Source organism: Lonchura striata, chromosome 11 (assembly GCF_050655825.1).
Source record: "Lonchura striata isolate lonStrDom1 chromosome 11, ASM5065582v1, whole genome shotgun sequence".
NCBI lineage: Eukaryota > Metazoa > Chordata > Aves > Passeriformes > Estrildidae > Lonchura > Lonchura striata.
Genome location: NC_140713.1, coordinates 7,007,075 through 7,034,992, shown reverse-complemented (window position 1 = coordinate 7,034,992; position 27,918 = coordinate 7,007,075). Strand labels below are relative to the sequence as shown.

General features: G+C 43.7%; 1 protein-coding gene across 3 annotated transcripts in view; it reads right to left on the bottom strand.

Moving 5' to 3' along the window:
- Positions 1–25,210, bottom strand: part of SLC7A10 (solute carrier family 7 member 10) — a 40,822-nt gene extending 15,612 nt beyond the window's left edge. For all 3 annotated transcript variants that reach the window (XM_021550386.3, XM_021550387.3, XM_085589445.1), the window contains exons 1-2: positions 25,099–25,210; positions 2,274–2,478 (exon numbers count right to left, since the gene is read on the bottom strand). In XM_021550386.3, coding sequence (XP_021406061.1) covers positions 2,274–2,478; positions 25,099–25,192 — 299 coding nt within the window. In that variant the 5' untranslated portion in view covers positions 25,193–25,210. The remainder of the gene's footprint in view (positions 1–2,273; positions 2,479–25,098) is intronic.
- Between the last annotated feature and the right edge of the window lie 2,708 nt (positions 25,211–27,918).

Sequence of the window (27,918 nt, the reverse complement as noted above, 5' to 3'; positions counted from 1 at the left end):
GTGATCAATCAGCTGGTGTGTGGTTTGCTACAGCAGCTGCACAGCTTGGTGTTTGCAGAGACCAGGCAAGTTCTCTGAATGTGGCACAGGGAGCTGAGAAACAATTTAAATTGATTTAAATTAAATTTAATTTAATTTTAGTTGTACTTGATTTTAAGTAGTTTTATTTTCTCCTCTAGAAAGCACAATTCCTTTGGTTTTGTGGAACTGTCATGTTGCTGGTCTCCTTCACAGTGATGTCCCAGGGATGGGACTTGTGACAGTTTGTGGGGTTCTACGCTCTCAGCTCCTTGTGCCTGCTTGCAGACACTGTTCTGTCGGAACTCAAAATGTCCCTCAGACATTTTTGGATGTTCCGGGCCCAGGTCAGAAGCATTTGAGACCCTGGCAGGCAGCTGGAAACAGCTGTGATTTTGGATTTGAACCATGGAATGATTTACCAACCTTGCAGGAAGAACAAGAAGTCACAAAAGTTTAGATATTAGAGTAGAAGTAGTCACAAAGGAAAGGGAAGAATTTTTGAGTGCTGCACAGGGGGGTTTTAACACCTGTACAGGGGTGTTTAGTTTTGTACATGGGAGTCAGAAATTTTAAGATGGAGGGATTTGGGCCTGCCCTGTCCTCCCTCTTTCTTCTTCCTTCCCTCCATGTTCTTGGTGATGTTGGCACTCACAGATTGGTTTAGAGTAGAAAGGCACCATTTAATATAGGTAATGGGCATTGGGGAAAAACTGTAAACATGTAACACGTAATGTACCATATAAAAGATAGAAAAGCACTATTTAATATAGGTAATAGGCATTGGGGAAAAACTGTAACCATGTCACACGTAATGTACCATATAAAAGACAGCAGCAGCCCTGGGTGGGGAGAGAAGAAGCAGTCGGGAGTCAGAGAGGATGTCAGGGTGTGTGTGTGCCTCTGCCTGAGCTCTGAGCAAACCACAGCAGCCCAAGGAGAAAATCTTTTAGATAACTTGCAATAAACTGCCTTGAGACTGAAAAACAGAAGACTTCTGAGCTTTTTTGAAAGCACGGGTTGGAGGAGGAGATATTTTTCCACCACACGGAGCCACCCGTGACCTAGGGTGAGCTCCGGCACTGTTCCTGCCAGCAGGCAGTAGGGAAGCTGCAGTGCCTGCTGCAGTGTCCTGGAGAGGCAGAGCTCCCCATGAGAGAGCAAACCTCAGTGGAGCTGGGATTTGGTTAGCCAAGCCAATGCCTCCATCTGTTCTGTGATGTCAGTGTGAGTTTTTGTGCAAAGCAGGACAGCATCAGAGGAGAGATTCCATCAACTAAAGAAACACAGACTTCATGAACCAGCACAGGGTTGAAGTTTGACAAGCATCAGAAATGCACTTTGTGAGCAGGCATGCCTGGACTGCTGGCTGTGTCCAGTGCCTGTGTGGCACTGAGCTGAGACAGACACGAGAGGACAGCCTTTCGGACAGGGGACAGACTGCCTGTGGTGTGCCTGTTCTGATTTGGCCTTGCTCAGCAGCCAGCTCAGCTTTTACAAGCTTGTTTTCCATCTCACCTGAGAAGGAATACTCTGGTTTGGTGGGGGCTCTTTCCTTACTCTTTCTCCAGTTTTCTGTACTGGTGCTTATTTTTCTTAACTAAACCACCAGCATGGTGGTATGGCCTCTCTACTCACAATGAGAGAGTTGGTCAGAACATTCTGGTGCTTCTCTAGTAGCCTATGAGTACAGGCTGGCAGCTTAATTTATTGTATAGAATACATGAAAAAGTGTACACTCAAACAAAAAATATAACCTCCTCTCACTTGTCCCTTCCTCACTTAGCCACAATTCATTAGTATTATTTTCAAAGAGAAATCCTTCCCTGAGTTAGCATTCCCCCTTCTCTGTGTTTACAGCACTTGGTGATTCTGTGCAGTAGGTCAAGCAGCTTTGCTTTATTTTGGTAAGCAGCTCCAGCCTGGCCTCCCTGATGGGTAAAACTCTTCAACACAAGGCACTGACCATTCATGACTTGCACACAGGAAGATCACTTGGACACAGCATCACTCTTTTCTGTCATGGACTTTGAGGCAGTGAGAGAAGTGAAAGGATCTGTCACTCTCCCTTAGAAAACAGCACTGGGAGGTCTGTGTAGGGACATTTTGATATTTCTAACAGAGAACAGAAAGATTGATTTTGCTGAAGCATTTTTATTGACAAATGTTGTCTCTTCCAAGTCAGATGGCTTTCTCACATCAAATACACAACATAAATGTGCTTTCAAATGAGTTTATAGAGATAGGGTACTTACCCAGCTAATCCACCAAAAATCTCAGTGACATAGGAATAATCCCCTCCTGATTTGGGGATGGTGACTCCCAGTTCAGCGTAGCACAGTGAGCCCAGGGCGGCCACACCGCCACCAAGCACCCAAATAATGAGAGCCAGTCCCACCGAGCCGGCGTGCTCCAAAACTCCTTTCGGGGAAATAAAGATCCCAGAGCCAATGATGTTACCTGGAAAGGACAACATGCTAGCAGTCAGGTAAAAGAAAGGAACTAGTTGGCTTTTATTTATTCAAAACAAGCTAAATAAGCTCATAGTCCCCACTCAAACAAAAAACTCAGCAGTGCCACACCTGTGCCCCTCTTTCACATTTTGCATGACTGCACTGTTTCTGATTATGCCCTGGCAGAAGTGTTGCCATTTATCAGCAATCAAAGATGGTAAATATGTGTTCAGCTCTGCTGAAGTCTCAGCTGAGGATCCATGAGTTTTCTGGCATGAACTTCCTCAGCTTGCATAAGTTCCTGCTCTCACCTGCCATGCCCAAGCGTATTCCTGAAAGGAGTTAGAAGTGACTTTGTAACAAAGATTTTTCATCCACTCCTAAGAGGAATTTCAACAAGTTAAGGCAAATTTTCAGCCAGTTTGGGAGGTCAAAAAACAAAAAAGTAGCATTGTCTATAATGATGGGCCCAAAAGGTGTGCTTGCCACCAAAGATGGATTTAAGATTGTACTTGAAAAAGTAATCTCAAAGTCTGAAATATTAAAAATCCATAAGCATTTTGTACTTGCACTATCTGTGCTGCTTAGTGATCAGCCATAAAATTTAAAGTTATAATGTGGCATGGCTAAAATATTGGACAGAATGAGACAATTGAGACAATGTGAGTTGAAGCAGTGCTGGGTATAGAAATGGAGTGCTGGAAACCACCAGGTGCTCTTTGGGGCCATCATGTGTTACAGGACGTGTGAGCAGCTGGCTCACAGCTGGGCACAAAGGGTGACAGTGGCTGGGTGACATCAGATGGGGGCCTGTCACCACTGGGGTTCTGCAGGGCTCCATCCTCAGCCCTGTGCTCAACATCTTCATTCATGGTCTGGACCCAGGGCTCAAAGGAACCCCAGGAGCTGCTGATGGCACTGAATTAGGAGGAGCTGTTGCCTCCTGTGAGGGCAGAGGGGCCCTGCAGAGGGACCCAGGCACATGGAGAGAAGGGCAGCCCCCGCCAAGGAAGCTGAGCTCAGGCAAGGGCTGCGCTCTGCCCTGGGCCGGGGCAGCCCTGGCTCTGGGGTGCTCTGGGCAGGGAGAGGCTGAGAGCAGCTGCAGGAAGGGACCTGGGGCTCTGCTCCGTGGCAGCTGCAGCTGAGCCAGCAGGGCCCTGGCAGCCAGGAGGGACATCCCTGTCCTGGGGCTCTGCCAGGCCAGGAGGGACATCCCTGTCCTGGGGCTCTGCCAGGCCAGGAGGGGACTGCTCTGCCCTGCTCTGGGCCGGGGGCCTCACCTTCAGTGCCGGGGCAGTTTGGGCATCACAGCACAAGAAGGACAGGAAGGCACCGGGGAGTGCCCCAAGGAGGCCTGAGGGTGGGGAAGGGTCTGCAGGGGAAGCCTTATGACTCTTTGGTACTGCTGTGTGCTGCAGTTTTAACAGCTGTACTCGTGTATATGGAGAAAGACCTTAAGTGATAAAAGCCCCTGAAAAATGATCTGCTACCTGCCAGCCTACCTACCTGTGTACCTGCATTTTCACAGACCAACGTACCTGGAAACACTGCACTGCTGGGAGGAGCTGTGGTATTCTGGGGAGCACGCTGAAGTTCAGACATACTGTTTTTTACCAAGATAGAGCTGTAGGTTTCCATTGCCTCTTTGGGATGGAATCATATTCCTTTCTGGCCACTCCAGTACTGAACAAATGCCCAAAGACAGAATAACCCCTAAATGGGTCTGCTGGCTCCTTCCATGCCATCTCCTCCTGCTCACTACCCTTGCTCACTTTAGCTCAGGTTTGCTGCTATTTTTGGCAGCAAAGAGCAGATGCAAATGCCCACCCTTCAGCAGGCTCTCAGTTTCCACCCCTATCCCTTGGGTCACCTATCCACGTTGTCTGTACATGAAGAAATCCAAACACAGCCTGGCGTCCCTCAAACTGGTAGTGGACAAGAAACCCAACGTTGCAGCATCTCTGCAGCGCTGTGCTCGGGGTGCTGGCAGGTGCTTCCCTGAGCCTTTGTGCTGGCCAGGGGCTGAGCTGGGCTTTCTGCACCCACTCAGCTGCCCTGGGGGATGGACAGACCTGCAGCAGGGTGGGAAGGGTGGGGATGGAGAGACAAACAGCAGCAGCACGGGGAGCAGTGTGATCTGGCCATGCTGTGATGAGCCCAGGGAAGAGCTGGGTCCTGGTGGGGTGAACTGCAGGGAGAGGGTGCTGGCAGTGGTGTGGCACAGTGCAGGCTAAATAACAGGCACTGATGTGGTTTTTGAGTGCTTGCACTTGGCATTGTCAGAGCTCCCTGTGTTCCATGTTTCTGCCCCAGGAAGGGGCATGGCTCGCCCCTGGCAGCCTGGGGGGTGGGCAGTGAGGGGCACTGGGCTCTTTCTCAAATCCAAATGGCTGCAGGGAGCAGGTGTCCATGGCTTAGAATGATGGAGCCTTGTTATGGTAAGTCTGCCAAAGCAGTCCTCCTCATCTGCAACCCTGTCTGAGCTGGAAACAGCCAGAATTTTTTTTGTTTATGGAGAACATTTTCTGGGTGCAACTATCTGAAGGAGCAGGACAAAGACCAGACAGATTTCTGGATAGTTCTTTCATACAAACATTCTACTATTTTTTTTTTTTTTTGTAAATTAAGTAGTGAATAATATTTTAAAAAATGTCATATCATTAATGAATGAATAAAGAATAATTAAAAATTATCTTCCAAAGCCATGATGTATTTCATATTACTTTGCACTCACAACATGTGCAAAAGCTGTATCAGTAGGAGTGGAAGTGCTACACCCCTTCTGATAACAAAATGTTCTTATGAAAATCTGCCATGAATGTGGTAAATGTGTCCAAAAAGTACCTTCACTTCACTTGGTGTAGGACATGTTTAAAAATAGGTATGGTGGAGATACTGAAATGCTCCAGAAATTAAGATGTCAGAAACTGCCTGATGAGAAGCAGTTTTAAGGATGTCTCGGTCAGCAGGAACTGGAGGCAATTTGGTGAGCAGCTTTAGGTGTGAGAAAATGCAATATGCACTCTTTCCCATACATAACGTGATATTTTGTAATCTCTTGTTTCTTGGTGTTTGTTGCCTTTTTTCCTCCTTTTCACATAATATGGAATCGTTGGTATAAAAATACCATGACAACCTCAGCTTTTGTTTAAAGATCATGTTACCAACCCCTATAAATCTGAAGGCAAGCAAAATATCCTGAAATATATATATCACTTCTGAAATCTTATCCAGCATCATTATTTTTTTTTTTTTGGGACAATGTTGAGAGCAGTTTCCATATCCTAGAAAAATAGGAAACAGGAGAGGGAAATACAAAAGAAATGAAAAAAAAAATGTCTGTATCTTTTAATCTCTCAAGTCAAGTAACACATCCAGCAGTGCTGGTAGTAAAATTAGCAGGATGTTTGCATGGAAGAACCATCCAGAAGGCTGTGTGGCCCTTGTCCTGCTCATTCAGATAGTTGCAGCCAGAAAGTATTCTCCTCAAACAGAGGAAGTTGTGGCTGTTTCCAGCTCAGAGGTGCAGTGAGGAGCCCAGCCTGTCCTCTGCGAGCTGCATGCTCAGCCCAAGAGGCCAAACCTCTGGGTCAGGTGAGCCCAAAGCAGCTGCTAGAACATGGGTGTGAGGTGGGTCCAGCCTCTCCTGTCAGCCACACTCCATCTCTGACTCAGTGGAAGTGGGTCCCAAACCTGGTTTTCTGTGAAGAGAATGCCAAACCCCCAACCTTTCAAATCTCCAGTTGTTTATCTAATTATGTTTAGGATTTTTTGTGACCTGGCCCTGGAATGGCTTTCCCAGACCAGTCACACACATGCAGCATGTAGTTTTGCTCTGAGGTCAGCAGCTCATGCAGAGCTAAACCATTTGGGAACTGTGGTAATGATGTGAAAATTAGGACATTTGGCTTATTGAAAAATCCAGTGTTTTCATTTTGCCTTTGGCTTTTGAAGTATGAGAGGGAATGTGGGTATGGGGTTTTGATGTCTTTTAATATAAAACTCATTTCTTAAACAAAAGCTGAATTCTCACCAAAACACTTCAAGAACTGCACTTTGAAGGAAAACAGTACCCCTTTGCTTGTGAGAAAATAAAGGAGCTTGGTAATACTTAGCATATTCACTTAGTATGCAAAATCCTTAGGGCATCTTTTATTTATCTGCAGCACACAATACAGACTATAAAAACAGTGGATCTTGCAGCCTGTTGAAAGTACCCATCAGTTCTGTAAGAATGGATTTATTATATGTAGAGACCATATTTGGTCTTGCTTGGATAAAACCAAGCAATTTCCTGTATAGCTAGCAAAGAAAAATATCACTCACGCCCTTTTATTGCATGCACGTTTCTTTAAAGATCATCTGAAATTCTGAATGGATCAGTAATTTGTCTAAGCAGCTCTTTCCCTTACAAAGTGAAGTATTAACAACAAAGAAATTCTGTGCCTTTTAATTCCTTTCTGGCCACAGTCAGGTAAATCAGTTTGTGACTAGTTGTTCAGTGAAGGATTACAGCAGGCTAAAGAACTGTGAGTGTGCATCCTGCCAGCCTCCTGCTTTCATGCAGGGCTGCTGGCTGGCCTCAGGAGATGGCACTCCACACCCAGGGCAGGTCTGAGGTGGGGATGTGATGCCCAAAGGCAGGCAGGGCAATGCCTGTGTTAGCTGGGTGTCCTGCTGCCCTCAGTGCTGCTGTGGAGGTGTGTGGCAAGCACATTTCTCTCCCTCAGGATTTTTCACAGAGGTGCACAGAGAGAAATGAAAGAGAAAACAATTTCTATTTCTGCTCCTTGTTTTTCCTATGTGGAATGTTTTTGGAGAATTGTTTACCTGGAGTGAGTGCTTGGTTGGATTTTGGTGAGGATTGTTTGAGCCTGATGGCCAATCCAACCAACCTGGGGCTGGACTCTCAGAGAGGGTCACGAGTTGTGTTGGGGTTAGAGTCAGAGAAAGTAGTATGTAGTTTTAGTATGCTCCTTTTAAATAGTATATTAATGTATTTTAGCATAGTTATAATAAAGAAATCATTCAGCCTTCTGAATTGAGTCAGACATCATCATTTCTTCCTATTGGATTCACCTGCATTTACAATAGAGGTGCATCCCATGCTTATTGAATCACAAGAGGAACCAGTAAGACAGCTCAGCCTCAGTAGTGAGCATCATCAAAGATGATATCCCCAACTGCAGTGTGGGTGTTTTATTGCTGCAGTTGTGACAGAGGAGCTGAGTATGTGTCTGGGTATATTTACTATGAAGGGCAAGTCTGGCACCCTTTACTTGGTGTCAATGTGTGCAAGATGTAGAAAATGGGATTTTTTTTTTCCTCTTAAAGTAATGTTTGACACCAGCCTGATTTCGGGTACAGCTCTTTCTTGATATATTGGTATATTGTATCCTCAACAGCAGATACAGACAGTTTTCACTGAGAATAGAATAATAATCAAAAAGTTCTCCTATCCTCTCGGGACTCCCACATCTATGTAGACACTGACTAGGCCAACAGGATGACAGTCTGTATCACTGCTTTAAAAAGTTCTCTTATAAACAAATGCTGAAGCTTTGCATCCTTCCTAGGAATTATAAATAAATATATCTTTTCTCAGTTGAAAATATTGTAAAGAACTGAGAATCTTGTTTGGCAACAGCAACAAAAAAATTTAATAAAAAGGAATTGTGCTTCGCCAACTTTAAATCCAAATTAAATATAAGGTGGATTATGTCAATAATGGTGACGATGTAACCCATCATGGGTATTTATGTATGTATGTAGCAGAAATCTGCTAAATGAAGCAGCGTCTGGTGCTGCTAATTGCCATTAATTGGCTGCCAGGAGTTAAACACTCCCAGCTGAGGATGTCAGTGACCGGTTCTGGTTTGTGAACTGGGGGCATGACACAGCTCCAAAGCCAGGCAAAAACTTACAGCTCCTAATTTTGGTGCAAAGTGGAAATGTTGTGGCAGCACAGAGTCCCAGTGACTCTGTTTGTTCACAGTAAATCCACCTGCTGCTCCCTGCCCTGGCTGAGCTGCAGCTCTGGCTCAGCCACACGCAGGAGAGGAGCTGCCTGCACCACACCAGTGCAGCATCCAATGCAAGGACTGCACGTGTCCCCTCCTCCCCTGCTGAACTACAAAGACTAAATGAAATCCTGAATCAAGACAATAAAAAATTGCTAGGCTGTAGGGACTCAATGGAATTAAAACTACCAAACACATCAAGTGTGTTTTCTTGACCTCTAGTCAAACGTGAATTTAGGCTATGTGGCAGTTAAGGTATTTGATGCAATTTCGTGGAGTTTTTTGCTTTTAAATAGCATTAAGAAAACTCTTAATGAAAAACAAATAAAGAATAAAAGGATCTATAAAGCCTGGCATTAAAATAATAGCCATTTAACATCATATGCAAGTAAAAAAATGGAATTTCTGTATTAGTGGAAAATGAATTATGGCCGCTCTGCTAATGCTTGCAAAAAAAACCCCTCAAAAATGGTTGTAAAAATAACAGTGATAATTTAATGTCTAAAGGGATTAGTATTTAACAAAATTAAACAAACTTAAAACCTGACTTCAAATATTTATGTTAAAATTCCTAGCAAGCAAGAACATGACCAGCCACTATAAACTGCTGTTCTAACATTCCAACTGGATTTTACTGTGTTAAGAATTTATAATCTGATTATACTACACACAACTTTAAAGATTTTAAAAATCAGGCTGCTTTAGATACTGACAGAAGAGTGTTCCTTAACTTCTGATAGATGTATAAAGAACATAATTTACCTTCTGAGCACTAATATGCATGTGTAGTCCATGAGGGCCTGAAGAACCAAAATTTTCTAACAATGACAGTGTGGACAGAACAGAAAACTGAGTTAAACAGAGTAAATATTTCAGGTATAACTTGACTAATGATACCTGATGCAGCCTTACAAGGTCTGCAACAGTCTGTTCCAGTGATTAGGGTTAGATTTTGCTGTTGCATGAAGTACTGTGGAGATGTGTAAATAATTTAAATTTCTATATATTAAAATGAATATCTGCCCAGCAAGGCACAGCTGTGCCCTGTCCAGCTGCATGAAGGACAGGGAAAAAGCAGACTTGCCCACCTAGTGGGAAATGGGCTGGAAATATCTTATCTGGAGAACCTGAAGAGCTGTGGCAAGGATGGAATATCATTCTTATCCTGAATTTTAGCAAAGGTTACAGTGGGTGCCAAATTTTTGCTGTTCTCCCTAATAATCAACCAGTCTGCAGGATGATGGCATGCATCCTTCCCCAGAGAGAGAACAACCTCTGCCTTCTCAACTGTTATTTTAAGAAAATATAAGACTTGTTAAATTGCAAAGACCACTAATAAACAGAACTAGCAACTGGATACAACTTGTGCATGCCATCTGCACTGCTGTGATTTTGGGAGTGTGTTAGGCAGCTGTGTTGCTAACAAAATTAGATGAAATTAGATGAAAAAATCACAATCTAGACAACAGCAATCAAGGTAAATTTGTGCTAACCTCAGTCTTCACAGGACCTTTAATATATCTGGAGCCATTTGAATAGTTCTTTAAAAGTATAAGCCACACATTTGGCTCTGGCTTAAGGTATATAAACTGCTTAATTATGATGGTTTGTTTAGATTTCCTTTCCACTGGTAGTGGAAGGCAGCCTTAAAGGAATGCAGTACTCTAATCCTGCAAGATGCATTTATGGCACTGCAGTGCTCTGCTATTCACCTGAAACCTTCTGCTTGTCACAGGAGACTGACCATGCTCAGGCCATTAGTAATCCAACCTCTGCCAAAGTACCCAACACTTTAAACCCACAAAAACATGGTGGTTTAAAAGTTCTACCTTTTTGTAAAATTAGTGATAATTTGTCAATTACTTTTCTTCAACAGGAGCAGGTTAACCAAGACAAACTTCATCAAGAAAACTTTTCAGCCTCTGTTTTGGTAACATGGTATTCACAAAATACAACAGCATTCAAAGGAGGTTCCTTTGGCACGTGTTGACTACTTGCAGGAAGGGCACATCTGTACCATAAAGACCTCACTAAAGGAGATACAATGTGGGGATATTCTCATTATAGTACTTGAGTCAAATGCAGGTGTTCCAAAAACCAAAACCAGCACTGGAAGCTCTGATCCAGTTCTCTGGCTTGCAAGCATCATGCTCTCCTGAGAATGTATGTGAGCATAGTGAGCATACATTGGGTATGATAGAAGAATTTACAGATCCTTTTGTCCTTTGGTCCAAAATTGCAGGGCCTACAACTGAGAATGAACCCGGCTTGTCCCTATCTGTCAGTGCCAGTCCTGACCCACTGGAGACCAAACATTCAGTGATGTGTGCAGAGCCCAGATCTGCACTAAGGCAGATAAATGGTCAGGAGGTGCTGCAGATCAGGCCTGTTGGAGCATGTGAAATAATAAAGATGACAGATGTCTGCTAGTGCATGGTTTTATTCAGTTTTATTTGAGAAACACTGTTACAGTGTGTTTATTTCAAAGAAGAAGTTAAAGCCTGTATGATAGGATTTTGTTGTTGTTCTAAACTGAAACTCCTTTTATTCTGCTAATCCTTTCACAGGCTGCAGGCTCTGTCTCCTCTTTTCAGGCACACAGTCCACTGCTTTATTTCCTGCTCCTCTGTTCTGACTCTTGTACTTGGTCTGATTTCTCTACTTCCTTAACTTCTGACTTGCTCTCCTCTTCTCTTGCCAGCATTGGGGTATGTGGGCTGCATTTCATTACCACGAGGAGGAAACCTCAGCCTCCCTTGCCCTTCTCTGTATGCTGCAATGATAAGGCAGAAATCAGGAAAAGCCTTCTGGGCACTGGGTGACTTTTTCAGTGGGATATTCCCACTGTGAGCTCCCACGTGCTGCTGCACCCAAAGCAGCCTGTGCAGCAGTACAGCTGTGCCAGGAGGGGATTACAACCTGCTACTTTTGCTGACCTCCATATTGCACCTTCCTCTTTTGCCTTATTCCTTGACACCAGGGACCTTGAGCAGGATTTATTGCAGGGCAGTGCTGCCAGGTAAGGATGAGGGAAGCCCACAGACAGCTGCAGAGCAGTCCTTTTTGGTGGTTCCCACTGCACTCCCACTGGCAGTGGTACCTGGGCTATGGGGAGCAGAGGCTCCAAGTTCCTCCCTGACTGTGGGACTTCAGCACATAAAAGAGCTACTGTGACCCTTGAAGCAAAGGAAAGAGGCTTCAACCCTCCTACTAATTTCCACAGAGAAACTGAAAGCCAAACCTACCTTGGTATTGTGAGAGGGATATGGAGGATGCCTGTGATAATGCCTGGATTGCCCTGGTAAGAAAGGGCAGCACTGCACACTGACTGCTCTCTATAAACACTGCAGCTTTATGTTGTTTTGGCCCTCGTCACCTGTCCAACATCTGGTTTCTCTGCTCTCTGGAGCTCAATATCCTGACTTACAATTTTACCTGCAAATGGCAGAAATGTGTTGTTTAATCCCTGATGTAGAAATGGGCAGTGTGTAAAGCTCTGCCCTGCAAGCATGCTGGAGGACATGGGGTCTTCTCTAGGACACTGTGTGACTGATGAATTCTGATTTTAAGGAAAGCAACTGATAGTGGTTCTCAGTCCTTCTGTGGTGGCTTAAGGGGCAGATGCCAGCTCATTCAGCTGATTTAATGTTTGTCCTTCAGCTGAGAAATCCCACAAGTGACAGCTACATCGCTGGGAGCACTGTGCCAGGGCCCTCTACACCTACAATGATTTTTGGTATTTACCAAGAAGAAAAGCAGTTCCAAAGTGCTGCTGTAAAGCTCACCAACTGAGCTGTAAAAACAGCCAAAGAGTTCAGCTGTGCCTCAGGTAAGGACAATATGACAGACACAGCTTTTTAGCAGGCCGCTCTTCAGCCCTGCTCACGCCAATGGTAAGGACCCCTGCACCATCTTTGAAGCATAATTTGTTTTATGGAAAATGCTGGATTTTTTTCCTTTTTTCTCCCCCTAACTCTATTATTTTTGCTCATTGTGATCAATCATGGTGAACAGATTATTCAGTCTGGAAAATTCATCAGCAGCTGCTGCCCAGTTGGAAAGCCTCTTGCTGTCCATTCCTGAAAGCTGTCAGTCCTCATGGATGTGTCATTGCCCGAATCAGAAAGATTAAATAAAACATCAGTATGCAATTTGGAGAGTTACACAGCACACAGAAGGATTTTTTTTTGTTAAAGTCTAGGCTCTAGAGGAAGAAACCAGCCTGGAAGTTGGCACATCTCTCTGACCCCCACATTGCTCCACACTCCCTGCTTACCTCTGTAGCTTTCTGCTGTGAAAAATGCTCCTCCTTTCAAATAAAAAACTATGTTTGCATGTATTGGTGTCCTTGCAACTCCCAGCTATGGCTGCCAAAAATCTGTGTGTGCTCTGGATCACCAAGGGACAGTGTGGGTATTTATGGGGCAGCATTACAGGAATGAGCAGGTCTGGAGAAAAGATACAGCTTGAACTTGATTCTCAACTGCAAATAAAGCAAAACCTAATTCCCACTCTTGCCTCTGATTTTCTCTCAGATTACTGGGTTTTATGTGTTCTGCTTTGCTCCCATAAAGGTGAGCCCTGCAAAAATGACCTCAGACTCAGGCTAGTTGGTGGATTTTTGACTGTGCTTACACAGCTTCTGCAAACTTGGGATCCATTAAGAGCTAAACCAGGCATCAGTTAATCCTTGATTTCTGAAGGGCTATAATGGGAACTTCAGAATGCTAAACTTTTAATATAAAGCTTATTCTTCAGTAGTATCCTGAGCAGTAAAAGGCTAAAATGGTCACAGTGCCTTCCTGAATTGAAATTCCTGGCAATACATATTTAAAACAAAGCTATATGGAAATGGCAGTAACAAATCATCCAAATCCATCAGCTGTTGTGTTGTAGCTCATGTTATGTTATTGAGAAGAAAGATGGATTTAGAACTGCCATTGCCTAGGATCTTACACAACCTTATTTTGGTGCAGATGTAAACAAGACATGAACTCCTTAGCAAAGCTTGGGGTTGTTGCAGATTTCACACCTCCTTAAACGAAAACCATTCAAGCTCTCAAGTTTACATTCTCCTGGCTGTAAATCTGTGTTAGCATATTCTGTGTAGTTAGTTTTACCTGTCAGCACGGTAATCTCAGCATTTGCATCTCTAAGTGGCTTTATCTCTGTTTTATCAAGGAATGCAAAGATAGGCTATGCTCAATGAACTGAGGTGGAATTTAAAAGCAAAAAAAAAAAAAAAGTATTTATGCTTCCTGGGGTGTGCATAGCTATTGCACAATGATACCTGACTTAAAGCTTGCACTTAACTCAAAATGCACTTTGGTAAACAGCTCAACCTGACTTTAAATGAGATTTACAAACACCTATCAGTACATGCTTTGACAGACACCACTTATGATGATGTGTTGCTGTCCTCATGTATTTAGAACCAGTGCTGACTTTGTATCTTGTGCTGACAGTGTATCTTGACTTTATTTTTAAATACATAATTTATTTTAAAGAACACGTTTAGACAAGTTTACTGTGGAAAACTAGAAACTCCTGGATTTCCAAAAGAAATGGCAGCTTTTCTTGCAGTTCTTAAATACCTTTGATCTGGGAATTTAAGGACCTGTTGTAATATGACCAGGAGTTTGCAACATTGCTATATAATATTCTTACACATGTATGAATCTTGTATTTGCAAATATCACAACAATCTTTTGAAATTAAGTATCTTCAGAATTATGAGGCTTCATGTTGCTCATTGATGTCTTTATGTAACAGGCTTATCTAAGCAGTTGACCACCTGTATAAAAAAATTCATCAAAAGAATGTCACTCCTGCCCCCTGAACAGAAAAACTTGTTCACAGAATAGTTTGAGTACACAGAAACAGAATTAAATTAGCTAATCCTGCAAAATAGAAGTTTACACAGACTTGAACATCCCTGCCATCAGTGTATGGGACCTTGGTTACAATCCACACCTCCTGTTCTAGTTTGGCAAGAGACTGGAGATCTGCCTTGTTTTCTTTTTCCCTGGTTTCCTGAAGTATCAGACTTATTGTTGAAGCATGCTCTTTATAAATGTCACTTCACAGAATTTTTCTCCTTGGTTTTTGGTTTTTCAGTTCTAGTGCTTCAGAGCAGCTAAATCTCAGCCAAGAGTTCCTCAGAGTATTTCGGAAGGTCTCAAAGGGAAACAAAGGGATTTCAATAGATGGTATATTCACAGCCCTCCCTTCAAGTCTGTGAGTTGGTGGCTAGAAGTGAATTTGTTCCTTTTGCCCTTTGTGTGGCCCTTTCCCTGTCTGAAGTACAGAGGCTGATCCCCACCTGCTGGGAAGGGCAGCCAGGATGCTGCTCCTATCCCCTGGCTATGTTTGGTCAATGCCAAGGGTGCTCATTTTTGGATTTGTGGTAAAATGAGTGAATGGGACTGGCCCCTGTAAGTTCAATTAACGCCAACAGATGACACTTGCTGGTATTGCTCTCTGCTGTGCAAGCTGGACACAGTGAAGTTCATTTTCAACTGACTGCCAACCTCCCTCAGGTATGTGGGCAATAAAGGATTAGTGTGCTTTGCATCTAGCTGCTTTAATTTAATTTAAAGCCTATAAGGCAATGAAGTCCTCCACTCCTGTTGCCTTCAGTAGGATTTGAGGGACTTGGGACCAATTAAGAAAAGGGTCTTTAATTTTCTGTCAGGAGCACAAACATGTGAAGGAGAGCTATTCCTTCTGTATGCACTTGTAATATGTACAGGATTGGGCACCTTTTGTAAAGTCTGCTTAAATCTTGCAGTGTTGCTAGGGAACTGGCCCTGTCCACAACCAAAAAACATGGAGACATTGTGTCCTACTGGTTTCTGGCAGAGTTTACCATAAGAAATGGCTTAATTGCAACAAGATCTACTAGCAGGAGTACAAAAAAATGTGATTTGTCAGCTTTTTTGTCAGCTTTTTTAATTACAAATATTTTAATTCTATCACACACATGGAAATCCCTTTCAAGCTGAAGGCTAGGAATGTGAGGACAGCACCAGAATCAAACACTTCTTTCCTTTATTCTTCAAAATACTGATTCAGCTATTTTTAAATTTACTTGAGTCAAAGTACAGTGTTTGCAAGCTTAACAAGCTTGGATACTCTCTGCTCTTCTGTACTAACTAAGGCTATTACTATTTTCAAGACTCTTATAAAAAGACTTGATTATGTATGTTTCCAAAGTGTATAATTTTTCAAGTTTTCAGACTGCATTTAGAAGTATCAGAAAAAAGAAACCTGTATTTATGGAGACCTAGAATGACATTTTTGATACAGTTTCTTATTCCTTTCAGGAAATCAGAACTATCTGAGTTGTTTTATATTAGTGATAAAACAAGGCTTGAAACCCCAGATACCAAATAATAAGTCTGCTATCAAAACAGGACAAAATCTGGGCAGATAAAAATATAAGCCATGGGGAAATAGAAATGAAATATAGTCAGAGGTGACCTCCCTTAAAACAAACAAGTAAATCCTGTCCTATTAAGCTCTCAGGAGAGCTGCTAAAGAATTTTGAAACAATCCAGATAATGAACTCGACCCCACATTTTCATTCTTGTCAGTCCTTTTCTTGCAACTCCCTAAGAAAAAATGATCCCCTGTGTGTTTTGTAGAAAAGGATGAATTTTTATGATATAAAAGCACACACTTTAAAGCTGTAAGTCCTCATTCCTTGGCAATCATTATCTTCATGTTTATGGAGAAACACATATTGATCCTTTCCAAGGCATAGATTGGCAGGGATGCAAGAAACACTCTTCTGGATTCATCAGCCTTCTTCGTGGGGCCTGACCAGGAGCAATCTCACAGCACAATACCATTAAAAACCTGTAATATATGGCACCTGTTAATAGCTTTTTCTCCTTCTCTCAGGATAGTTACACAATTTAACAGCAAAAAGAAGGAAGACACTGAGGAACTGGGAGACTAGCCAAGTAAGGATGTTTTTTCTTGTCACACCTGTAGCTTACAATGTCATATATGTTCAATGGCCTTTCCACAAAACTCCTTGTGTTACAGAGAAGGCGTTTCAATATTCAAACCTCAACATTTGTCTTCCACTGTCTGGATGCATCTCTGTAAGACAACAACTTTTTACACTGACTGCTTGTCCCTGTGTGGTTTTCTAACCCAAAGTTAATGTACAATAATTAATGTGCCTGAGTGTTGGCCAGTGCTACAGGTGAATTAGAAATTTTGTGATGGGCAGCCTTGTGACATTGATTGCCACATATCACATTAATATTGTGGATTTTAGCTTTCTGACCCAGTGTATTCAACAGAATGAGATTCTTCCTTAACTTGATTTCTCCTGGTATTTGTGGATGTAAATAAGGCCCTTATATTGTTCAAACATAAATTTTTGTGGTATACTATTTTAAGATGTTTGGCCTGATCCAGATTAAGCAGCATATTTCATATAACTGATGAAAGAGCTATTGTTTTTCACAGCAGAAAAACTGCCACTCATTCAGATCACTGACCTATTTCTTGGAATTAGAAATAACCTTGCTAGTTTTACACTATTGATATTTTGGTCCCACATCTGAAGTATGATTACACCATTATTTAAGGATCAGATAAAAAAGAATTCAACTTGATTTTCAGATGCAAAAAGATGTTAGTTTTCTGTAAGTTTTGGTACCATTCTAAAGAAAGTGTTAAATGAACCAGAGCAATTCAGCTCCAGGGGTTATTCCATTACTCAATGATACAGAAATTCCTCAGAGTTAAACATCACCAGTATAGCCCTCACCACCTTCCTTGCTCTGAGATCCAGTGGAATTTGTCTCTATTGCCTGCAAGAGATGATGAACCATGTCTAGAAGAAAGAACTTAAAACACCTCAGCCTAACACTTCACTGGTTTGTCCATTACCCTGCAATCAGAAAAACAGCATCTGCAAGCTCCTGAAGATGGGAACAGTTTGTAGACAATCACTCTTCAAATCTTACTTTTCATTCCTGACTTGCAAAGGCCAGGAGAAAACATTAGGAGAATAAACTAATACTGCATAAAGAGATCTTGTGGAGGATGATGTGAATAAATGTGTTTACCACTACACATATCTCTCCTCTGTAGAACAACAGGGCTTGCATATTCTCTATGCCTTCTCACTATACAGAGAGGGATACAAGCATTTTACAAGGAATTAGGGTGTTGAGATGCTCAGTCAATGTTGGATTGCTGGCTCCCTGCTCTTTGCCATGGAACATCTGCTAAAGAACTCTTTGGGAGAGTTCTGGGTTTTTAAGGACCAGCAGAATAACACAACACTGTTAGGATGTTTTATATTTGGGGCACTTCAGTACTGACAAATGCCTTCTCATTTTATCATGCTGCAATCAAGGTGACAAAAGTGTGGCAGCTAGTAGAGACTCCCCCCACGGTACAACAAAGAACAGGGTCTCAAAAGGAAAAGTTTGGCACATGAAAAGCTGCAAACAAAAAAAAAAAAAGCTAAACCTCCACCAAACCATTTCTGCTTGTTGTGAGCCTGCCAAAGCAGAGCAGACTTTCTCAACAGAAAAGGCTACATTATGCTAGAAGGAAATGAGCTGCAAGGCACAGGAAAAGGGAACACGAGTGGAGATTTATGGCACTGCTGAAAGCAGGCACTGTACTGCCAGATCAGGAGTGAGACACTTACCAAAGGATGCTACCTTTGTTAGTTCATCTGTCAAGGAAGGAGTTTGTGTTGCAGGGTATCTGAACTCCTGGCACTCACTGCACGGAGCTCACTGCTTCAGCCTTGTGATCAGTCACTGTGTCTCAATCAGAATTTTCTACTTTTTTACAAGGTAGGAAGGTAAAAACCCCCCAGAACTAGCAAAACTCACCCAAACTAAACCCATTCAAACCAAAACCATCAGTCAATGAATACTTGATAGCTAATGACCTGGAAACAGAATTGTGTGGCAATTGCAGGAAAGTACAAATTTAGCTTTTGTTTGTTTGTTTGTTTGTTTTCTCTTCATATTGTACATGTGGGACCTCACATGCTGAATTCTCCTTGATACTGACTGCAGCAGAAAGGCACATATGTGGACAAATAAAACCCTTTTCTTTCTCCAAAAATATTCAGCAAAGAAAAATATAAAGTTAAGGCTTTTAGGGCTCTTTCCCCCTCCTCCTCTGCCAGGAATTTCTAACTACAGCTCTTTTTTAGACTTCCTCTGTAAGTCAGTTTAGTCTCAGAGGTAAGCCACTAGCCCAGAGAAGCTGCAGAATCTCTCTGAATTTTAACCAACCTTAATTTGAACTTTGCCATGATTTTTACTTTCAACTGAAACTGCAGCTTGTTTTCAGCTCCCTAAACTCAAGTAAAAGGCTACCCCAAACAATTCTGGTGGAGAACTGTATGTTGGAACAGTCTTGAAGAACGTGGGAATATGGTATCACCCTTAGAATATCATGCCATAAATGTAACTTGCATTTTGGATGGGCATCTGCTGGGCAAAGGGAAATACAGGTTGGATATTAGGACAAAGTTTTTTACAGAAAGGGTGATAAAGTTCTGGAATAGCTGCCCATGGAGGTGCTGGAGTCACCATCCCTGGATGTGTTTAACAAAGCCTGGATGTGGCACTGGGTGCCAGGGTTTAGTTGAGATATTGGGGCTGGGTTGGACTCGATGATCTTGAAGGTCTCTTCCAACCTGGTGATTTTGTGATCTCCAGCTTTCTTTTTTTCAAAATGCATTACTGGATCTTTCTCAGTAGTATGAACCTTTTTTCCTATTGGCTACAGTACTAAATTATGGATACTTATCAGCTTAAATGTACATATGGAACGTGGACATGTAATTTTCAGTAGTTCTGAATCTGAGCCTAAGCCTCTGGGCTACATGGAAAAAACATTCTCAAGTCCCTCAAAAGAGTCTTTGTGGTTTCTCACTAATAAGGAATATGTGCCATTTATCTCAAGGATTGACTGACTTTACTAAACCATAATTTGCATTTATGAGAGGACAAGGTACTGAATTACAGTTCTCTACAGTCCAGAGCTCAATCCTGAACGACTGCCCTGAAAAAAAAAACCAGTTGTGCATTTGTAAACTTTGTGTGTTACATCAGAAAGTGCCATGTAGGACTAAATGCTCAAAATATTAGTTAGCAAGGTGTGTAACAGATAAGGAAGGCTGACTCCTTTCTAAGGTGTTTCAAAACAATTGGGGTTTTTTTTTGAGAGACAAGCATTGAAATGTAATCTGTATTACTCTCACAAGTCACCAAACAAAAGTGTGTCCTAAAACTTCAGTCAGCTATAAAAATGAAATGGTCTCACACAGATTCAGAGAGGGAGAAAATTCTTGCTGCAACAACACTGTTTTCTGTGACTCCAGGCAGGATCACAGAAATCAGGAAAAATCACCCAGTAATGTAGATGGTGGTTTTTTTTTCATGTATCTTTCTTTCTGCTGCAGTCCTGCAACTTGGGTCTGACTAGTAACAATCTCCTAATGATTTGAAATGTTACTTGATTAATAATTGGATCTGATTCAATGACCAAAACCCAGTCCACTTAACAATGGTGGCACATGAAACATGACCAGAGAGAATACAGCAAGCACTGTGTATTAATACCTATCCATTTCCACTTGAAAAAGAGGAATATAAAGGCTATTCCCAGTTCCACGTGTTCTCTCTCCCCAGTGTTAAGCTAGCAGCTTGCTGAATCCTAGATTTCTGCCAGCAAAGACTATCTGTGGGATTTTAAGGGGTGTCAGAATGGCAGGAGGCACAGCAGTAAGGAGACAGCTAATTGACACACAGGAAGGCTGGCAAATGGTTTTTTGTTACTGACAAGAAGGAAAAATCACATTGGAGCGGTGCACTTGGAAGTGATATTTATGCAAATAAAAGCTTCCATGTACATGCATATGCAATTATTTGTATGTAAGTATGATGACAGGCAGATATAATGACAACCAAGGCAGCTCAGTTGTGCTGTTGATGGATTACCATGGTGTGGGCAGGAAATTGCACCCCATACTAGGAGAACTCTGACTGAGGAAGCATCTCTGATGGAAGGAGGCTTTTCAGCCTGTAGGCATTCTGCTGAGACCATCCACTGGGTGGCTGGAAGTAAGCCTGTGCTCTTCTCTGGGCAGTGTGGACAGATAAATTCCAGAAAGTTACTTTCAGAACTAGCAAAAACTGAACATACTGCTCACTTGTCAGCTCAATATAATTTTGTTACTATCACTGGACCTGAAGCAGGAACTAGTTTATAAGGGATCTTACATCAAATTTGTGTGTGAGTGGAGTATCACAAGCATATTTTAAGCAATGCCAAGTCAACTGATGCAGATAACTTGACTGCCTGTGCTCAGCAAAATAAGATGTATTTAGCTTTAGCTGACATATTTCATTGCAGTTGAATTTGTAAGTCTTCTAGTAGGTCTCATATAACCTGATATTAAATCATTCATGAGCATGCAACAGACTTCATCATAATGCTAGGATGACCCTATGGCTACTTTCATGTAGTTTTACAACCACACAAATAAAGGTTTTAAGAGATGTTTAACTGTTTGTTTTGTACTTGGTCTGTATTAAACAGTCAAACAACCCTTTTTACATGTGTTATATATACAATTTGTGTATACAGTTAAATATACATTTCTAATGTAAGAACGGTGAAGTTTGTTATTCAAACCCAAAGAACCAGGCTGGTATAAGACATTAATCAGCCTGCACTTTCTAGTTCTTGTATTTTTCCAAAGAACAATGGAATGTGGTAGAAATTACATTGTCATGGAACTTCTTACTTAACTTTTTATCCACACAGGCAAGACTCCAAGGAAGGCACTGTATAGCTAAGAAGCCTGTGCTCTAAGAAAATATACATGCAATAATCTTAATTAAATACACAGTTCTAGAAATGAGATGTAAAGCCACCTATGTGCATGTGCATGAAATAAATATTCAATTAAATACAGCATTGATTTCTGTGTCTACTAAATAAAATCTAGTGTGGATTTCAAACAATGATATACTATCTACAAGTTATTATCTAGGAGATGATAACACATGTATGTCATTACTTTTTAAGCTGTACCACTTCATGTAAGTATTGGCAAGCTCGATTTGCAGTGTATAAGAATGCATTAGCTGATTAATGTCTGGAGCCCAAGAGAGATTTGTTTTCACTGTACTTAACCACCACATTTGAGACAGAGCAGTTTGGGTGCTTCTACAGCAGTTCTCAGGCACTTTCCAAAAGTGCTCTTTCTGTGACAGAGATTAATTGCCAGAATGATTTGCTACTACTACTAAACACTCTTCAGTTTTACAGTCATTAACTACCAGTCTCTAAATAGAGTTAAAAGGTTTTGTATTTAGTACCTGTATTTACATCAGGATGCTCAGAAGAACCGTCTTCTACTTCAGTGTGAAATAAACTTTGGAAGTAGCCTTCTTCTCTAATCAGGCTTGTTTGTAAACAAGTTAAAAAATATAAACGAAGTAATGAAAGACTTCTGTTGTACAAAAGCTAGGCTGCTGGAAGAAATCAGGAGACTGTTCTATGGGGTGGATATAGGAAAGATACATTCCTAATTTGATATAGTTTATTATGGTTTTTTTCCTGCATAGTTTTTTGTCACATGAATGGTATTTCTTATGGCAAAACTTTTCAAACCTCTTTAAGAGGAGGATAAAAATTTGAAAGGATGAGTTTTGTGAGTGCATTAAGACAGCATAGCAATTTATTGTGTTGATGAATACCTCTGTTGCAAAAGTAGTAAGAAAATTGCCCTACAATTCCAAACACATCAAGAAGATGGAGAAGGAAGACCTGTTTTCCAGGGAATTAGCACAGGGTATGGGAGGTTCAGGACAACTGGCAGGATACAGGCTGCCTGTGCCCTCCCTGCTCCCTGGACCAGGATGTGCCCCATATCCCCAGGGCAGGCTGAGCCCCTCCTTAGCTCCAGCCATGGCATGCTTAACCTGCATGGTGTGAGGTACCCAGAGAGGTTGTTTTTATTCTCTTGGCTGAGACTCTGATGGAGTACTAACAGACTGCAAATTCTACACACTACATCCTGCCATTAGTGGAATACTCTCAAATACAGTGTCATGGTGACAAAGGTGCTCCCAGCCCCAAGGTTGCTTTCTGAGTGCTCCCTAGCACAATCTGACTCCCCAGCTATAATACCTTATTTTAAAGAAGCAGAGTTAGTGTACAGAAGGCAACCATAAACTTATTAATAATGTATTTATAAACTCATATTTTACAGTATTTTTCAAATACTGCCTCATGTTTTTTCTTCTTAATTACTAGAAGATTATAATTCTCTATAACCATTCTGCAGCTGATAAGAATTGTAGAACAGTCAGCTAAACCAGAACATTAAACTTCTATCTGATAATATAAAATATGCTCATACATTTTCTGTACCTTCAAGAACATTTAAAGAAAAATAAGCAAAATAATCCTTATGTCCATACAGAGCAAGAAGAGTCTATTTCAAAAGCCATTTCTGGTTTTCTTGGTGTTCTCAAGTATGTTTGCATTATGACTTTGCTGTGGGATGCATCAGAATCTGATGGGTAAACCCTTGAAATGGGTTTCCCTCCTCCACTCAAAACCAGGAAATCCAATATAATGGCTCACATTAAAGTCCTGGTCTGTCCTTTTGTCTGTTCCACAGGCTCTGACACACTGACTGCATCTGCTTTTTCCATGCTATTGAATCACTTGGAAATAAATCTTTCACCTATGTTAAATTCTATCAAACAGAAAATTTGTGAATTAACTGGTTGCCTAATATCAGCTTGGATCAACTACTTTATTTTTTTATAAAGGAATTTAAAATATTATTTCATTTAGTTAACTCCACCAATGGCTTGCAAGTCTATCTGATGTAATTTACAGTGCCCTCTGATTTGAGGCTGTCATGTTTTATGCAGTGACACCTACAAAGCCAGACTATATTTCTACTACATACCACTTTGTTACAGAAGATACATGATGTAAGTTCATGCATCTGCACACAAACAAATCGAAACGAAAATAGGATCCTACAGTTGTGTTTCAAATGTCTTCTATGAAAATACAGGGAAACTTGCAGAAGAATTTTTAGGCTTTATGTGGCAAAGCAGATAACCTTCTCTAACACTTAGACCACTTGAGAGTACTACAGTTTATCATAAATGTCAGTGCTTTTCCCTGCTCAAATGTCCCTGATTAGATGAGAGGCTATCTCACAAGATTTATTTTGGATAGGCATGACATATATGAATTCTGCTTGCAGGATATTGCAAGTAAGATTGATGAAAGGTTGACTGGGAGAGAAAGGTAGCAGTCTCAAGATACCATTCTAATACCTAACAAGTGATAGAGATGCCATAAATCTTCCCTATGTCCAAGAGCAACTCGGGGAATACCTAACCCTGGAGGTGCCTTACCTACAGCAATGTGCAGCACTCAATACTTCACTCTAACACAAGGTCATGTTCTCCTTAAATATGCTGAGGGATTCAAAATAAAGGTATCTTTGGATATGAAGAACACATCTCCCCAAAAACTGCAGGTACAGGTTTTAGTGTTTCACTATGGGAATGGACTGAAATGTTTTCCTTTCATATAACAGCCTTGCTCACAATGATCCTGTTCAATGGCACTGAATTTTTAATTTTTTTTTTTGCAAGCCCGTATCCACCTGCACGGGACATAAAGGCATACATGACGAAGAGCATAAAATTGCAGTAGGGCAATATGATCACCTATAGGAAGCACGCAGTTTAGTCCTCTTCCTCAAGCTTGGTGACATCAATCACAGAGACACATCGGGGGGTCCCAGCCAATTCTGCTACTGAACAGTGCATTCCCATGGATGTGGCAGATCCTGCTGGGCTGCCACGGACCTTGACACAACTGTCCCTGCGAGTCTTGTCCCCAGGTCTTGGCGACAGGAACGGCTGGCTCTTCCTGCGGGGTTTTGAGGCTGACTGGGTTAGCAGAGGCTGCTTTCATCCGCCGGGACAAACCTTCCTTCCCCAGGCTTGCCCCACAGCTGCAGGGTGTCGGAGCCCCGCGGGCAGCGCTGGGCACGCCGTGCCCCAGTTTCCCGGTCTGACTCTCGGGGAGCAGCGGGCTCGGCCCCGCGGGCGGGCTGGCCCCGCGGGCGGGCTGACCCCGCGCCAGGACGGCTGTGCGGGACAGCCCCGCTGCCAGCCGGCGCGGCGGCCCCGGCGGGTCCCGGCACGCCGCCGCTCTGAGGAGCCCCGCTCTCAGACAAACCAATCCACCTGCTTTAGCCGATAAGTAAGCGCCGCAGGAACCTCAGCGGCTCACCGCGCACCGGGAAAAGACTTTGGGAAACCGCACGTTCAGCTGGAGGAGTGGGCAGAGGGGGCTACTCCAGGCGGCGCCTCGCACAGACCGTGTGTTGCAGCCGCCGGCCGAGCCGCGCCGGGCGCTGCGCGCCGTCCCCTCGCCGCTGCCGCACACCTGCCCGCGGAGCCGCGCATCGCCAACGCCGCCTGTCCCCGCGCCGGCCGGTGCCGAGCCCCCGCCCCAGCGGCAGCGCAGCCGGGCGGAGGAGCTGTCGGCGCTGCCCTTACCGATGATGATGGCACAGGCGCTCACCAGCCCGATCTCCTTCTTCAGCGCCACCCGCTCGGGGCCGCCGGGCAAGCGCTGCTCCCCGCCGGCCATCGCTGCCCGCGCTGCTCTGCCCCGCGCCCCGCGCGCATGCGCCGCCCCGCGGGCCGGGCCGGGGGGGCCGCGGGACCCCTGAGGGGCGGCGGGGCCGGGGCCGCGCGTCACCCGGGCCGCCCTCGGCACCTGCGGGGCTGTCCCGGGGAGCCGTCCCGGGACGGCGGGGCGGCGGGGCTCCGCGCTCCGACGTTCGGCGTGTCGGGCAGCGGGTCCTGCCGGCGCCACGAGCCAGCCTGGCGCCGTGCCCGGGCCCCTGACAGAGCCGGCCCCGCGCGGGCTCCGAGGCGACCGCCGCCCCCTGGGCTCTGTTAGCGGAGGTGGTGCGAGAACGCAAAGAAAGGGCATTTTATTGCTTGCTATCGGTACTGCCAGAGTTAAAACCGGGATGCCCAATATTGGCTGTTTTCCGTACTTTTTACCTTAGTTTCTCCGCGCTTTCTTCCCACGTTGTTTGACATTTCTGAAGGGATCCTCCACCGGCTCCTTGGCACCCGCGGGGGCCGAAGGGCCGAGGGGCTGAGGAGCCGAGGGGATGAGGGACTGAGGGGATGAGGGGCTGAGGAGCCGAGGGGATGAGGGGCTGAGGAGCCGAGGGGATGAGGGACTGAGGGGATGAGGGGCTGAGGAGCCGAGGGGATGAGGGGCTGAGGGGATGAGGGACTGAGGAGCCGAGGGGATGAGGGGATGAGGAGCTGAGGGGATGAAGGGCTCAGGGGCCGAGGGGATGAGGGGCTGAGGAGCCGAGGGGATGAGGGACTGAGGGGATGAGGGGCTGAGGAGCCGAGGGGATGAGGGGCTGAGGAGCCGAGGGGATGAGGGACTGAGGGGATGAGGGGCTGAGGAGCCGAGGGGATGAGGGGCTGAGGAGCCGAGGGGATGAGGGGATGAGGAGCCGAGGGGATGAGGGACTGAGGGGATGAGGGGATGAGGGGATGAGGGACTGAGGGGATGAGGGACTGAGGGGATGAGGGGATGAGGGGATGAGGGACTGAGGGGATGAGGGGCTGAGGAGCCGAGGGGATGAGGGGCTGAGGGGATGAGGGGATGAGGGGATGAGGGACTGAGGGGATGAGGGACTGAGGGGATGAGGGGATGAGGGGATGAGGGACTGAGGGGATGAGGGGCTGAGGAGCCGAGGGGATGAGGGGATGAGGAGCCGAGGGGATGAGGAGCCGAGGGGATGAGGGGATGAGGGACTGAGGAGCCGAGGGGATGAGGGACTGAGGAGCCGAGGGGATGAGGGGCTGAGGAGCCGAGGGGATGAGGGGCTGTGCCCCACCGCCCGCTGGGCTCGCCGGCCGGCAGCGGCTGCTGACGAGCTGTAGCTGCGGGTATCTGCCGGGGAGCTCAAGGAAAGAAATGTTTTCTTTCCTCACACAGGGGATGGAGCTTCAATGCTGGGATGTGCGTTCGGCAAAACTTTTGCTCTGTGAACAAACTGCCTTCAGAAGAATGTCAATGAATGAAGTCTGCTCTCGTATGATACCAAAAAGCTAAATCGTAGCTTAGGATCCGGGGCTCCTCCCTCAAGCTGTAACAGCCAAGGGTTTATTGATGGAAGTGCCTAGTTCGTTACTTGTTTATAAGATGAACACCTTCCTGAGACCATTTCTACATGAGAAGACCCCCGTGTAGGTGGCCTATTCTGAAAGTGCACAGGTTAGAAAAACTTCCTAAAAAGATGATGTGGTAACTGACAACGTGCATCGGTGGGGCAAACAGCGAGGCAGTGGGAATGGGTTGTGGCGGGGTGGAACAGGGAATGTCTGGTTTTACACCTCAGTGAAGGAAGTTGGGAGGTTTCTGTGGTGACATCAATCTGATTTTCTTTGTATTTACAATGAAAAGTATGACCTGACAACTGGTAAGCCTTTTGAGAAAATCCTTGGATTATTCCTAGAAATTTGATAATTGTAAGTGATTTTACTTTATATTGCTGCTTTATTATGCTGCTTTTATAGAAAGGCTTACTGATTTTCAGAGGCTGAGGCTTCTTTCCTAAGTTCATCTACTGCTGTTTCTGAATGAACTACCTCACTAACCTGTCCTTTTATTGAATGACTGTGATTTTTATAAGAAAGTTTACAAGAAGAGTTATTTTTTGGACTATCTAAACATTACTACTGTTTTCCTTTCAAAGACTATGAAATATATGCAAAGACTGGAAACAAAGTTTCAGGTATTCAAAAGTAACCTTATGTATTTATTATGTGTTTCTTCTAGGTGCCCTAATTGCCTCATGGCTTTCTTTTGTAGCAACTCGTGTATATTCTACTAGACACGCTTGAAAGTCTCCACGTGTTAGCCTTATACGAACATTATAATATATTTTAGGAAAGTTTTCTATGATAGTCTATTTCTTTTGTAAAAGCTAAAAAAAATTAGTTTGAACATCATGAAAAAAAGTACAAAAGTCAAGAAATTTGTGAATGAATGGTGTTTCTAATTCTACTTTCAAGAACCTAATGAAATTTAGGCTTAATTAACCTTTACAGAAAAACCACACAATCTGTTAAACGAATGACACTTAGAAGGATAACACTATGCTTGTTTTCTTTGGCTGTGGTAAAAATGTTGGTTTGCTCTGAAATATGTGTATTGTCTTTGTAGTATTGTGAGGAAGATAGAAATCCCAGTCAGTCCTCTTCTACTGATTAGTGAGCAACAGATCATGCTGGCTGTGGATGATGAAAATAAATGCTACAATTCCATTAACACTAATA